Genomic DNA, 15,565 nt, shown 5'->3' with positions numbered 1-15,565 from the left:
GGGGCTTGCTTTTTATTTTGTTCTCTAAAAATCTTCAAAGAACTAATTTTCTTTCTCTTTTTCTTTCTTCTAAATGGAAAGGCTGTTGTTAGTTAGAACATTTCAGTGTGTGTGTTCTTCTCCAGGAGTTTGTGTCCTGCATTTTCAGTCCTGTAAGTCTTGCTGGGATTTGTTTTGGAGTAAAGAGGCCCTTGTGCCTCAATTGCTTGGATATTGCAGAGCCAGGTGTACAATCTTCCCGAGAGTATCCTATGTAGCAGAGCCTTTTGATCAGTTGGGATTTCTGTCTCTGTGTCAGTATTCCTTTTTAAGTTTTGAAGAAAATTTCATTTGGGATAGTCCAGTCTTTTCTACTCTGAGTTAGACACTGGTTTGCAGACACTTGATGGTGCACTTTTGCCTCAGACTGAGTTGTGTAAGTTTGTTATGAGATTAAAAAAATAAAGATTCATTTTCATCACTTACATACTGCAGTTTGAAGTACAAGTATGACTGAGGGTATTGTTTTGTCAGGAAAATGGCTTTGAAGAAAATGGCTTTATCTTCACTTTTTTCTTAGGTCTAGAATTCTTCCTCCTTTGGCAAGCATCCGATTGCTTTCTAGACTGCTTTTCTTTTATCTCTTGAATACCTGGTTTGTATATTGATCTGTGCTATGGCTTTGAAATTTAAGTTGAATTTAAACTTTTTATTTTCTCATCTGTTTTTGAGCTTATGATGCCTATTCTGTTAGATGGTATTTCAGCAAATGTAATCGTGTGTGTTTGATAATGGAGATACAATTTACATGTTTTGAGTTAACTTAGTCAGCCAGGTCAGGGTTTCAATTGTAAATTAGTCCTGAGTGCTCCAACTCATCTTTCCTATAAAGAAATATAAAGAAGGCTGAACATTTTTATTGCTCTTAAGCATATTAATAATGTGTCTTGACTAATTTAAGGAGGAAATGACAGCATTCTTTTTATGATATTTCATTCCAGTTATTTTCCTGTTTCACGTACGTTAGCATGTTATGCCTGTGTTCATTTGCACGTGGCACAATCTTTGTATAAAGGCTGCCATAGAGCTGAACACACAACATCAGGTGGGCATTTATACAGTCCATTTCTGATACAGGAGCATTTCAGGTGATGAGTGCTATTCCAATTTTTAATCCATCACTTAGAGCCGATCAATACATGTGTGTAGAGGATAAAAAGGTTTTGCTTATGAGAAAGTAAACCCAGACCAGTCTATCCTCTCCTTTAGGATGAGTCTCTAGGATAGAGTTACAGAAGCCCCAACTCTTCATAATGTGTGGGTATGTGAGTTTTAGAAAAATTAACAACAATGTTCCTAGAGGCAGTGCAGAGTATAACAATAGGACATTGCTCAGTTTTTTCTCCATTGGGTACTACTTTATTTCCTGTTTGAGGCTAGCTGCATCTTGATGCCGATCTTCCTGATTATAAAAGCTCTCCTAGGTGTTCTGCCATGGTGTATGTGAATACCAAATCTGATTATAACACTAGCCAGACATGCACAGCAGACACATTTTCCTAGTGTTGTGTGAGGAGACTGCTTAAAAGATTATTCTGACATTAATGTAATCTGTATAATGTGTTCAGAAACTGAAAACTATTCTCTTTGGCAGCATTCAGAGTATGGACCGTGCAGTAAATGGCTTGTGCACATAGGTGATCACCTATTTGGAATTCATTTCACAATTAGGAAAATAAAAGTAATTTTCTTGTCTAGCATCCTGCTGAGGAAGCCTTTTTCATGAGAAGTAATGCTCCCATTACAGATCAGCTGGAACCTATGTAAAAATAGCAAGGGCCTTCCAGAATAATGCCTTTTGTCTGTATTTTCCTCGAGTTTGGGATGGGATCTCAGGAATGATCCCATGAGGTGGGGAGGGAATTGGTGTGTAGAGTAGGGGCATAGCCAGCAGTTACACTGGACTCAGTGCACGAGAGAAAAGCAGGGATTCCAACAACTGCTGTCTTCAGCTAAATCAAAAAGATTGACTTCCCCCCCCACCTGCCATATGATATTGCTGCTCAAGGACGACAGCCAAGATGTGTGGAGTGTGTGACGCTGCCATGTGTGGGCAGAAAGAGTGGAGGCTTTAAAGATGGAGCACAGAGGTGGTACAAGAGGGGAATAGCAAGCATAGAAAGATCAAGATCTTTTGCAAACTGCAGCAGTCTCAATATCAAATGATGTTTTTATGTCTTATATCTATTTTATGTTTATTTATTTATAAAATCTATTTTAGTACTGAGACTGCTGCAGTCTCTGACAGGTCTAAATCTTTCCATGGTTGATTTAGGTTTTTTATTTCCTGTGTTTGTTACATTGTAGAAATGAGTCTGTCTATATATGTGTGTGTGTGTGTCTAAGGTTTTTTAATCTTGTCACTTCAATATACAGGAAATTGATCTCCTGTTTGGCAGGGATTACAGCCTCCCAAGCTTGTAGTTCCCCTCTCTGTAGCCTGCAGATTAAAAATACTGCCCCATTCTCCTTCCAGCCTAACTTGGTGTGCAGGATCCCTCAGAGAGGTCTCTGGAGAGTCCAGGAAGAGGATTATGATTATCAGTGTGCAGCAGTGCTGCTGAGCACAGGGTGATGCTGCAGCTGGTATGGATAGAGGTTTCTCACAAGCAACAAAACTGCACACTGCTGGTCTGGGCACTGCTTTTGGAAGTATGATAATTATCATATAACTGGCTTTTTTTACTCCTCTGTTTTAGACGACGTTTTTCTTCCATATTTGGGTTCTGATAGTGGGTATGTGCCAGTCCAGAAAATTATCATAGCATTCATTCTGCCAGTGACAAGTGTGTTTATCTGCTGGCACTGAGGACTAACTTACTGATGACTTTTTGTGTTGTGTTCACAATGCCAAAGTGAAGAAATAAAGCTGTCTAGAGAGGAAATTAATATCTTTACGGTACAAATGTTTTTGCCCTGCTTCTTTGTCACATCGAAATTCTCGCAGCATGGTGTAAACTTTAATTTTAGAGTAGTCTGACTGTTCATGGAGAAAGTGATTAAAATGTGTCCAGCCATTTTCTAGCAGCCGGAGAGCTTCGGGAGGTTGTGAATTGCCGAGGAGGAGCTCCCTGGGTGGCGGTGCTGGGTGACAGTGACAGTGCCAGCGCGGCTCCCAGCTGTGGCTTCCCATTGTCTCCGCGGCTTCGGGCAGCGCCGCCGCAGCGCCGGGCGGGGCGGCCGCTCCACCTCCACGGGCACACGCTGAGCCCCGGCCCGGGGGGGATGGAGAGCACGCCCCGGGGGCTGAATAATGGAGCAAAATGCCGAGAGCATGCAGGTATGTGAGCCCTGGAACAGGGCATCGAAACGCTGCCTGAGAGGAGAAGAATAAAAAAAATGTCTGGAGACAAATTGCAGTTTGCCTTCGGTTTCCTTTTCCCACAAAAGCCATTCTAGGCCTAATCAGTTAGCAGAGATCATTAGCATCCCTAAATCTCTTCCTTCTTTAAACATTGACTTGAAAAATACTTTTTCTTACATCTTATTTAATAATGGTAGTTTTGCTAATTTTTATTTACTCGGTGTTATATTTGTGCTGTGGTTGGAAAAGCATTAAAAATATCACTGCTAAAAGAATTTCCCAAGGCGGGGGAAATGGGGGAGATGCCTAAATTTTTTTTGCTTGTGTTTTTTTTTCTAAAGTGTTACTGTTATCTCCATTCCAATGAGGAAATACAAGCAAGCCTTTTTTTTTTTTTTTTTTTTTGGTAAAGATAAGTTTCGAACTGAAAACGGTATTTATAGTAGGCTATGTGAAAATGTTTTTTTTTTCCTATGCAGTTGATGACTGTCCTGTGTTGTAGACCAAATGTCTTTTTGTTGAGATAACAAGTAATTTTGGATGGCTGTTAAACTGATGACATTTGATTCCATGAAGATCAGTAATTTAATTTTTATCAAATTTCTGCACTATCAGAACTGCTGACATCAGACCTGCTGTGGTTTTGTTACAAATTAAGCAAAAATACACTGCTAGAGGATTAAAGTTTGTAGGGTAGACAGTTTTGAAATTGTGATTTGTTTTTGCCTGGTATTTGAATTCACCAAGCAGCCGGATTATGTTTGTGTGTATGGTGGTGATGTGATGTGATATTTGTGAAGCTGTGGCAGCAGGACATAGGTGAGAGCATTGATAGTGCCCCAGGGAAAGTTCTGTCATGTTTCTCTTGTTTGCTTTGATGATTTTTGTCTTCATTTTATGCAGAGATGGTACAGTAATTTACCATGTTAGTGAATTTTGTTGTAAAATTGAAAGAAAGGGCCTGTTAGAGTTGGTGCTTTTGCTTAACTTTCTTGAAAACTAAGTCCTTTGCATAATATTGAGAATCTTAGGGTCCTAAACAGAATCTTTAACCTTGCCTGGTAACTCCAGGAATCTCTTCCTACTATCCACTGTTGAAATTCCTCTCAGTTTTAGTGACACTTTTTCATATTACTGATGGAAATATGATGGTTAGCTTAGATATTCTAAGAATGAAACCTGATTTATGTACAGAAAATTGTTAGGTGCTGTATGCAGTTGTGGATGGCTGTTTTCTAAATGAAATGGAGATTTGTGTCTTAAGAAAGCTGCTGTTTGGCGGATCTCCACTAGAAATAGTCAAAGGCAATGCTTCAGTTCATTTACTTAAAATAGCTGGGGGAAAAAAATCAATCTTTGACTATTTTAAGGTTTTAGTTTGCTACTGCATCATCTGGGGACTTGTAGATGGCATGAATTTGTTTGATCTTATGTGTTTTCTATGGAGTGTTTTGAGTACCCAAGATGATTTTTTACATCATCTGAACTTAAAATATTTATTTTCTCTTACTTCTGGACTGTTTCTAATATACCAAAATTAACCAATGCTAAGCTTAAAAGATTCTTGAAGATACCTTTGGTTAGTTTACAATTGGGTAATATAAAACAAGTTTCCAATTTTTTTATTTAAAAGCAACTGTAAACATCTCAGGCTATACTTGTACTTTATTGTGCTATAAAACCTCTGACCTTTTAGCAAGCATCAACATCCTCATAAAGAGAAAACCAAGTGTTTTTTCCCCAGACTATTGATTTCCAATTGACACAAAGAAAGCATATTGTTACTCTTATTCCATTTTAAGGCCTTGACTCTAGAAATGAGGCTTCAGAGAATGATGTAATAACAGATGATTCTTCAGTTTTTAAGGATTGTTTTTAATAAGACAACTGTTGCTATTTGATAGTTGAAAACAGGTAGATAGTTTGGGTTTGGCCCTGTGATCTGACTGACTTTATGACTTAAAGGGATTTTAAATAGATACATACAGATAAATATTAAACAGATTATATGGTGATGCAGACTTTTGTGCTATGGGGTATTTTGTATTATGTGTGCATTTCTTAGAATTGTTGGAAGCTTTCTAAAGGTATAGTTAAAAGTGAGTGAAAATTTGTGCAAAAAAAAATGTGCAAGATGTCAAAAGGAGCTGATAAAGGATGATGGGTGACCATGCAATATGAACAAGGTGAAGAGAGCAAGGGCAGGTTTAGGGCTTGCTCAAAGGAAAAAATGGCTGCAAGTTGTGGGAGGGTGCTGGTGTGGGCACATGGACACAGATTTTTCTGAATATCAGCCCTAGAGATGGCTCAAGAGCCGGGAGGAGTTTTTCTGCTGTCAGTTGGGTTTCTCTGAATGATGAAAGCTAAGCCAACAAAGTCTTCGTCAGCATAGTTGTTTCTACAGAGCTTTTGCTGGTACAGCAATGTCATGTGAGAAGGGCATTCATTTCTCCCCTCCCAAGCCAACAGAACCATGCTAGCAAAAACTAAAGATATGTCATGCTGTATTTCATAAGCATTTCTAAATAGTTCTTTCCTCATGCCTTTGGACAGGCGTGTTCTTTGGGGGACGAGAGGCTTAGCCATTCAACAGATGGATTTTCCACTAACCTAATGCTCTGCTCTCTCTGAGGTATGGCATTTTGGAAAGGTTAATGCTCTAACAGTGTTCAAGCTGAAATGGCTTTTGTCTGCCAAGGTATGTTACCCTGTGCAGATGCTTGCCAGGAGACAATTATATAAAAAATAGTGTTCAGTGAACTGTTTTGAAGTCTGTCTGGGAAATTATTTTTTTCCTTCTCTCTCTAAAGCTACCAAAAAAAAAAGTGAGAATAGATCCTAATAGAGCTACAACTTTAAATAGTATATAAACCATTTAAGATTATTTTTGTTACCTTAATGAGGGTGGCCTAGCCACAGAGCTGTGTTTTATAATAACAGTATGTGAATGTTAGCCAGGCTGGTTTTCATCCACCACAGGTTGTTCAATGCTAGAACTGTTATTTTATCAGGAACCCTGCAACTTGGACTTCCATTGTTCTTCATGCTGGGTAGCTCCTCTAGTCAAAACAAGAACTGTTGTGGGATTGTCTTTTCCTTAGGTAGTATCCTAGTATGTCCAACCTCTTCCTTTTCTAAATGGTGAAAAGAACTGTGCTGTAGTCTGCCAGATTTAATAGTGAGCTGGAAGTACCTTATAAGAATCCCTTTGTCATGTTCCACTGTAGCAGGAGCTACATCCAGAGAACTGTTTCATTTTCCAGGAGGAAACCAAAGGTGTTTACTTCCTTTGATGTACCTGGCTCTGATCATTTGTATCAAAGGTGGAAGTGCAAGAAGGGAACTAAGAGGAATGACAGTGCTTTGTGCAGAATGGAACAGCTGAGCCTCATGGGGACCAGAGCACTCTGAAGAAGCACTGGGTAGTGGCAGAGTTTTTTCAGGGTACATTTCAAGTTTTATTTTTTGAGTTTATGGATAATAAATTTCAACAAACTCCTGATTTCCACAGGTATTTGGATACTGCAGTTTCCTGTCAATATGTAGAATAAAAGACTTCTCTAGTCTTGCTTGTCATGAAATATCTTATTCTCATTTATGCAGCTACATTCCTGAAGGAATTATCTTGGTATTCTTTGTCACTGTCATCTCAGTGTTTTTATTGCATTCAGGAGTGAACTCACAGGAGAAGGTGAGGCAGGATTAAAGAGCCTTAGAGTATTGCTCAGAATTTAAAATATAAAAGGAGGGGGAGGGATAGTTGCTAATAATACACCTTGGCTTCTCACATGCCTATTCCTGTGAAAGGTGTCCTCTTTAACAGCCTGTCAACTGTCTCATGAGCAGTGGTAGTGTCCTATCTGAGGCCCTGAGTGTGAAAAAGAAGGACACTATATTGCTCTATAAGAGAGGTTGTAGAATGCAAAATGTCCCAGTAAAGAAAAGAAGGTATTTAAGAAGGCTGAGGGCAAGTTTCAGGGTTTTTTTCTAATGTTCAGCATTATTGTTGTCCAAAGGACACCGTGTGTGCTGAGGTGTCTGTCTGGAGTGGATGTTTGACAGGTGTGTTCTGGTGCTTTAAGGTTGTCTCTGCCTTTCCTTCCTCTCTCCACGCTATGCCAGTGAGGGGAGGTGGGGTGGTGGTGCCTTGGTCCCAGGGGTGCCCAGCCATGCCCTGGGGCAGGCAATGCCAATCCCTGTGAGCTCAGGGAGGGAGGAATGGAGAGTAAACCTGTGCTCTGCTGCTGCTGGAGCAGCACCTCTGACAGAGGGGCAGGGGACAGTACAGGAGAGCAGATCACTTCTGTAAAATTGCAGCAAGATGAGCTAGAGCAAAACCTGGGATAGCCTTTTATTTGGCTCACTTTTGGGGGATTTTCCTTCCAAATTGGAGGAAACTTTGTTGAGAAAGTCTGCAAATGGCTTCTGGTGCATTTGGTTCTATTTCTGTCCAGTTAATTTTTTTCATGATGTCTACACTTGGTAGTAGGACATAATGTGCACAGACAGTGATATGCATTCAGTCCCTAATTAATTTTGGAGGAGGTAGAATAGCTGCACATGATACTTTTGTATTCTGGTTTATCATACTCTTCCTTTGAAAATCTGATTACTAAGTACCTTGGTAAATTGAATCAAATAAGAAGTATCTTCTAATACTAATGGAGTAAATAGCATTTAGTTGTTAACTGATTCATGTAGAACTTCAAAATCTGTGTAAATAACATCATCAAGAAAAGCATAAATCTTTGATTTAAGTGTATTTAAATCATTGCAGCATGGATTCACTTGTATAGCATTTTCCAGTAAACAAGACTAGGGAATCTTTTAGATTCATGCTTCAAAAGTGGACCAATTTCTCATTTGTTTGTTTCTAATAATTGTTTTAATTAAGATCAGACCTGCACACAATATCAGAGTTCAGTAGGCAGGCCAGAACTCTTTACTCCCTAGTTGGTCATTTAATGGGTCTCAAACTTTAGTCATGACAAGCAAAAAGCAGGAGTGTGTTGACTTTTCTGGAAACAGGGAACAGCTGTCTCTGCATAATTCTAGTTTATATTTCTGATAATTGTACAAGGCTGCTTTGAATTTTCAGTTAAATGAATGGCAGTCATAGTATCAGCTGCTACATTTTTACAGGTGCTGGGTAGTATATTTTAACACCTTGGACCACTGAGGCACTAGTTACTAGGGAGAGCAAACTTGGAGACCCTAGCATATGGCTTTTGGATCATCCATGAGCACAGCCTGGTCTGTTTGTGGGCAGGAGAATTGTTGCTCCCTCTGGAATCCTCCCTTGCTCTCCCAGTCAGGATTTTCAAGGTTATGTGTGGTTGCTTTTGTTTGTTTTTTCTCCTTTGCTGTCCTTCATCACCTTGGGCACTTTTCTCCAGTCCTTTTCCCACCTCTGCCTTAACAGAAGTTTCCTGGGGGAACTAATTTGTTCCAAATATAGATATTTGTCAGGTTTTCCACCTTTTGTCTCAGGATTCATCTCCAGGCTCTCAGCTACTAGATAATAACATTAATCTGCACCTTCTGGTTGCTTTATTTGAGTTGGGCTGGTGGTGTTGAAATGCCCTTACTGGAGCTACTGGGGCAGAGCTGAAAGTCACCCCTGCAGAAAGAGCTGTACAGCTGCTGCTCTTCTTCCTGGGGCTTTGTTCTGCTGCCTAGGGCTCCCATAAATGTCCTGTGCACCTCCACAGCTCTTCAGCCCAACAGAACCTGCCCTAGCCAAAGAACTTCATGGTTCTGGGTCACTTCTCACAGGGAATCATGCCATGTAAAAGTTCAGCAAACACCAGAGCGGGTGGAAAGGTGGAGGTGGGACTACACCTGGAGACTGTGGGGCACAGGCTGTAGGGAGCAGGAGGAAGAAGCAGGAGCTCCCCTTTATGAGTTCGCCCTTGATTTGGGTGTCTCAGACATCTTGCCAAAATGAATTGCTACCAAGAGCTGTGTGTAGGCAGTGCTCTGCAGGGATTAAGCAGTAGCTGGATGCAGTAATTTTTTTTACTTTCACCCATAGTTTTTATTAAGATAATTTTGATTGATACCTTTCTGCTTAAGGTATAAACATTTTCCTCTTTCACCCTAACAAAGCAACATATGTAACTTTGAGTGTTTTCAGCTGGTGGGGAGAGTTCCAGTCGCAGGAACCCTGAGGTTATGATGTTAATATAGATTTATTTCTATAATTGATGTGAAAAGCAGCTGCAAAAAGCTCTTGTTCTGCAGGTTTCTTATATGAATCTTCGAAAATCTGTTTTCTTAGGAAAGGTCCTGACTTTTCTCCAAAAGAAAATTAAGCACTTCTGCATCCAAGAAAGGTTTATACTACTGTTATGTCAGGGGTTAGGCAATACTTTTCCCGCAGAGTTTGGAGGATTCATCCATCAGTTCTTCCACTCGAAGGAGGGAGTTGTGTACAAACTTGCTGGGGAAGCTGTGGGAAGAGGCTGGTGTTTGTTGGTTGCAGGAATTCTGTTAATTTATCAATTGTTTAAGAAATAAAGTGTCACTTCATCCTTCCACATTACCTTTCCAAAGTGTGTCCACTTAGCATGTTGAACATAGATTTTTTTTTTTTTTCACTCCCACCCTTCTAATCCTATTTTCTGCCCTGAATTTGATTGATATAAGTTATTTTATTTAACAGTCATTCCTGGGGTCTTTTGACAACAATGATTTCAATAATTGAAGAAAAAATATCACCCTCTTTTACTGTCTCTTTAGAAGAAAAAGAATGGATTTCTTCTGTCACGGGCAGTGCAAAGCTTCCTATCTTCATCTACACTGCTAACAAGGAGTTGGAACTCTTGATGCTTCTTAGAGAAATTGGATTAAGTGGAGTAGATCCCAGATCCTCTTCCCAGAAATATCTCTGCTCATTACAAGCCATTTTAGTGGGTTTATGTATGGTAATTTTCAAGTCAGAACCCAAAATGAGGGACCCAGTGGTTTTTCATGTATCGAGATTCAGGAGGCTGCCATCATAAAACTCAGGAATGACTTTGCTTGATCTATTAGGGTTTTTTATGACTTATCCTCTAGGTTATGCAAAATAAAGCAGTAAGAGCACAGCACTGACTGATTTTTCTGATCTTCTGACTGCAAAGCTCGTATCTATGCAGTACTGGACATCATCTCACCTGGTAATAACACTTTTCCCTCTGAAAGGGGAGAGTAGCTGCATAGACAAAGTGGTGACCACTTGTTGGAAGGAGGATTAGCAGATTTTAGGATGAATATTGGGGTATAATGTTGCTAATGTGATGAAGAAGAATGTACATTTCACTTCTGAGTATTTAGGTGGCAACAGCAGTCCTGAGGGTGAAGAACATAGGTATGACATTTATCCTCCACTCTTACATGCAAGTCCTTTTACTTCCTCTCTGCTAAAGTAGGTGTCTATTTTTGTCACCTATAAAAGATACTAGAATTGGTAGATTCTCTTTCATGAGACGTGTTGTGAGCTGTTTGAGCTTTTAGTTGCAAACCCAGGTAATGCTTTGCCCCTAATATTCAGTCCTTTCAACTGTTTGGATAATTTTAGGGCAGAACCTCATTTGTGTCCCTCCTATGAAAATCTGCAAATATTATGTTGGTCTGTATTGCAATCCAGTGTAAAGTCAGTGCTGGGATTTTGTTTCAATTAATCAGTTTGCCTACCAAACCCTATTTTCTCCCTAAAAAACAGAGCAGCTCCTAAGGACTGCCACCCTGCTTTTTTTCTCCTTTTACCTGTCCTACATGGGACACAAGAAATTAACATCCAGCTGTATGGGGAGGTGAAAGAGGTGGGATTAATAAGGATAGGCTGTGGTTTGCTCCCCCACTCATTCTGCAGCACATAAAATTCCTTAAATCTTTTTGTTATCCAGTCTGTGGAAGTTTAGAAACTAGAACCAGATTATCTCAGCTATGAAAACTGGCTGAATTAGAGGAAATTTCAGGGATGGAATGTTATCTAAGTACTTAAACCCACAGGTGCAGATCACAAACATAAGGTTGCATTACCAATCTCAATGAATCTATGACTGGTATTATTAAAAAATAATCAAGTAAGCAAAGATTCATCTTTCTATTCTGTGTGCTTTGCTGCTAGTGTGAAGCACAGGGTTTGGCATTTACTCATAGATGCACATATGGTGATTCCAGTTGACTCAAAATAGCTCCATTCTATGAACCCAAAGTTGAGATTTTTTTTTGTGTGAATTGGAGCTCAGCAGCATTTCCTCAGTTCTATCTCTTTGACAGTAGGATATCTAGCACGAAATCTGCAGACTTTAAATCTATCTGCAGGGACAAATCTGTTCAGAACAAGTTATAAACTAATTTGCACTTAGTTTGTCATAGGAAATATAAGGACTTTTCTTGTGCATCAGTTTCCTGGCTTGACCTAGGTAAGCAAGGATATTTGCAGACTGTGTTAAGGTAACTGAGTATGCTGTTATGTGTTTTTAAATTGGTGTTGCAATTGGACAGGAGCTCTTAGTGTATTTGATAGAATCAAAGAAAAACTTGATATTGATTATCATTACTTTGTGATTTGCATAGGGAGTAGTAATTAAATTGCACTTACTTTGCAGTATTAGATTTGCAACTAGACATAAATGTTTTGGGTTTTGTTTAGCTGTCTTCAGCCTGTAATGTTTTTTAACATTTATCTAAATACTGTAAAAAGCACATGTCAGTCAACAAAGTGAAACAGCATCACTATTCAAGTTTTGTTTACTGCAAAGGTTCTGAGCTTCTTAATAAATTTTATATTAGCATCTGGATTGTCTGGAAAAAACACCTCAACAACCAACAATACAGGATATCCTTTGTTGCATTTTTGCATCTTTTTATTTCCAGTTTTTTCTTTCATCTGTAATCCTTTCCCCTCCATTAGATTCGGTAAATAGGATCTCTTCCAGGCCTGAATCATAGCCCATCTTTTATCTTTCTTTTCTGTGCTTTGTAGCAAATTTCAGTACTCCAGATGTCTGTAGTACCTCATCTCTCACCAAACTGTGTTTTTTCAGCTCTGGAGCAGTGGTTGTAACCAGGCTGTAATCTCCCCTGCGAGGAAGCAGGAGGAGCTGGGCATCACCAGGCGCTCCCAGGGCTCCACTGGCTCTGCTCTTAGAGCTTTGGCCTGGTCTTCAAATGCTTCCTTGGGGCTGGTGCTGTTACTTGTTTCTCAGCTCTGAAAAAGAGAGAAGATGGAAAATCATCAGTTTTGCAAAAATGTCTAAATCCTCATTCCAGGGCAATTTTTTTTCTTGAATAAAGTAAAGCCATCTTCTGTGATTGCAGAAGCCCAAAACAGGGCTTATGGGTTGTGCTCATAGATGATTAACTCCAACAAAGAGAAAAACTGTTCTGCTGTCAGCCATTTGTGAGTTTCATGGCCTGTTACTCCTCCACACCTGCTGGGCTGCATATTTCAGACTCTTTGGGAAGATACCTGCTTGTTTATAGAAACAGAGTTTCAGGAATGCCAACAAAATGTTTATTATGACTACTTGTTAACTCTGTAATGCAGAAATGTCTTGGACATCCAATGAAACTGTTACTGCTGCTAGATAGAGCAAGCGGGCTGAATATGACAAATATTGATTTCTTTTTTCTTTTTTTTTTTTTCCTTTCTTTTTTTTTACTTAAAATGACTATTTAAGCTTTTAGGTGTCATCATGTTCCATCTCCCCTTCCACAGCTAATAAAAGTATAATGCATTTTCTTTGTTGATTTTTCAGGCATTCAAAAGGGATGTTCTTGCTAATTCAAGACCAAACAGTTCTGTCCAGGACTCTACACTGGGGATAAGGACATGGGACTCCTCCTGCCAGATTCCAGCTGGTTCATCACAACTGACATCTTGGCTGACAACTGTGAAAAGGATCTTCGGATTATTCTATTTTATTTTTGTGGGAGACCACAATCCCCAAACTCTAGGACATATCAGGTACTAAATCAAACACTAAGCTTTTCCAGAACACTACTGGATTGTTATTTGTTTCTTATGAAGGAGTTTAGGCGTTTAGATATTATTCTTTTTTTCTTGTAGGAAATGGAAAATCCTTGATTTTACGTCTTGCAGTAGCTGAACAATGACAAGGAATTGTGTTTCTTATTTCCTATGGAAAATTTTGGGTTTAATTATTAGTTATCTTTATATAGCATTTAAAATTATTATTATTATAAATTGTAATTGCTGATCATGGTTATTATCTTAATTACTAAATTGCTTGTTTTTTTCTTTGTTATTTTTGAGAGATTGCTTAATTTTGTTAAGACTAGTTTTGCTACAGTTTGTAGTAAGATAATTCTTGCATTCAGAACTTGACCAGTTATTACCTGTCAAAAAGGAAACTTTAAAAGTTCATTAAATTTATGAGTGTTTGCACACCTGGGGTGTTATGATTCATCTATTTACTCCAACCCTTTTAAGATAAATCTATATGTAGTTTTCTTTTCCTTTGAGAAAAATCTTGCCTTGTTTCTGTTGGAGCCTAGTTTGATTTGGAGTATCTGAATGTTCAGGTGTTTATTTTTAAAATGTGGAAGAGAAAATCTGTGATTGTTATCCAAGAGTGTAGCTCTCAATTCTTGTTTGTGTGGATGTCTGCTGTTACAGACCACTGATAAAAGTGGTTAAAAGAAATCATTCCTTCTAATACAAGACTGAAAAAAGTGTCCTAGCAGAGCAGGGATCCTTTTTGCAAAATAATGTTTATTTTGGATAACTGTTTAGGTATGGGTGGCTTTTTAATTAAAATCTTAAATTACTCAATAATTAACTTTTTCTTTGTCCTAAAGGTTCCATATTTCTTGTAGAATTTTAAAATAACCTTTTCTAATGAGGATGTCTGATATTCTTACTGTAAAAGATGAAACTGATGCAATGAAGGGTACAGAAGCTGAATTTAAAGTTACAGACCCAGTTGAAAACCTAAAAAAATCAGGAAGTCAGGAAGAGATTCAAGTGGAAAAGGATGAAAATTGTCCTGATAACAAAAACAATATGCCGGTAAGAAGCTTTTCACTTTATTCTTCACTGGTATATCATGTTAAATAAGTCTGTGTCTTGTTGTTCTCCATTCTCTTGATCCTCTTATATGTTTCTTTGGTACAGTGAGGAAAACTTTGTTGGTTTTAGGGAAGCAAATATGATGATTATTGCTTCCTCTCTCCTCCTTTGTCCCACTTCTCTGTTTATACTCATCTAAATGTGACTCAGTCATTTTTAATTCTGTGAAGTAGAGGAGTGGTTTTGCTGGGAACCAGACAATTTGCCCATGTTTGTGTTTCATTGAGTGCATATGTGAAGTCTTTCATTGTAGCAGAGCAAGGAACAAACTCAGGCTGGCTTTTGCTGCTGCTGAATCCAGACAGAGTTTGGAGCTGGGCTGTGTGTGCTGTGTTGCTGCTTTGAACATGGTGCTGCAGCTCAGCCAGGCCTGTCTGCCCTGGGCAGGGGTGGCCAGCCCAGGGCTTTTGAGCTGTTGCACTTTACAGGTGGCTCAGATGTAGATTTTCCAGCAGAGCTGTTCAGCATAAGGCTGAAGTAATCAGCTGTAGGTAATCCAGATCCCCAAGAGCCAGAGGGATCCAGAGCTCCTGAGGCCAGCAGGTCTGGGTGCTGCCCCAGCCACCTGCAGAATGAGCTGGGGAGCATCATCCTGCCTTGGTGGGCAGCAGATACTCCCTGCACCTTCTCCTCTCTGATCTTCACTGCTTGACAGCTTTGGTAGGTGACTTTTAGGTAGGAAAGTGAGGCAGTTCCTTGTGCACACACTGAAAAGCTGAGGCATATAAATGAATGGCTTTTGGAGGTGGGAGAAAGGAAGTACCTCTAAGGAAATTGTGGCATCACATTTCAAGTGAGAAGGAGGCAAAGCAAATAGTGTGAAAATACCTTGTGTCAATGGAGAACACACTGATAAGGAAGGGTTAGGAATTTGTGGCAGCACATTTAATCTAATCTGAGATTTAGGTGTGGGACCAGAGAGCTCACTCCTGGCTGAGGCTGCCCACCTGGTCACTGAGGACTGTAAGCAGCTCACATGAGGGGAGGAGTTCAGGAAAGCAACTGAAAATTTCTGACACAACCTACAAAACAGGCCAGATTTGTAAAAGGAAACACAGAAGCTTGTGTTTGGCAAAAACCTCTTGTTGTATATAGGAATTTTGTGTCTGTGGGTTAATACTAAACAAATTTTTTATAAA

The 15,565-nt window shown here is 39.3% G+C and overlaps 1 protein-coding gene across 7 annotated transcripts in view; it reads left to right on the top strand.

Moving 5' to 3' along the window:
* The window catches only part of R3HDM1 (R3H domain containing 1), a 79,692-nt gene that overhangs the window by 15,509 nt on the left and 48,618 nt on the right, over positions 1-15,565 (top strand). For 5 of the 7 annotated variants that reach the window (XM_050976894.1, XM_050976887.1, XM_050976888.1 and 2 more), the window contains exons 2-3: positions 13,093-13,301; positions 14,156-14,366. In XM_050976894.1, the coding sequence (XP_050832851.1) occupies positions 14,196-14,366 (171 nt within the window). In that variant the 5' untranslated portion in view covers positions 13,093-13,301; positions 14,156-14,195. Of the gene's footprint in view, positions 1-13,092; positions 13,302-14,155; positions 14,367-15,565 lie in introns of those variants that run through there. The other 2 variants (XM_050976892.1, XM_050976891.1) reach the window with 1 other exon arrangement.

Source organism: Serinus canaria, chromosome 7 (genome assembly GCF_022539315.1).
Source record: "Serinus canaria isolate serCan28SL12 chromosome 7, serCan2020, whole genome shotgun sequence".
Classification (NCBI taxonomy): Eukaryota; Metazoa; Chordata; class Aves; order Passeriformes; family Fringillidae; genus Serinus; species Serinus canaria.
Note: the sequence above shows the minus strand (reverse complement) of the source record. Positions and strands in the feature narration are given on the sequence as shown.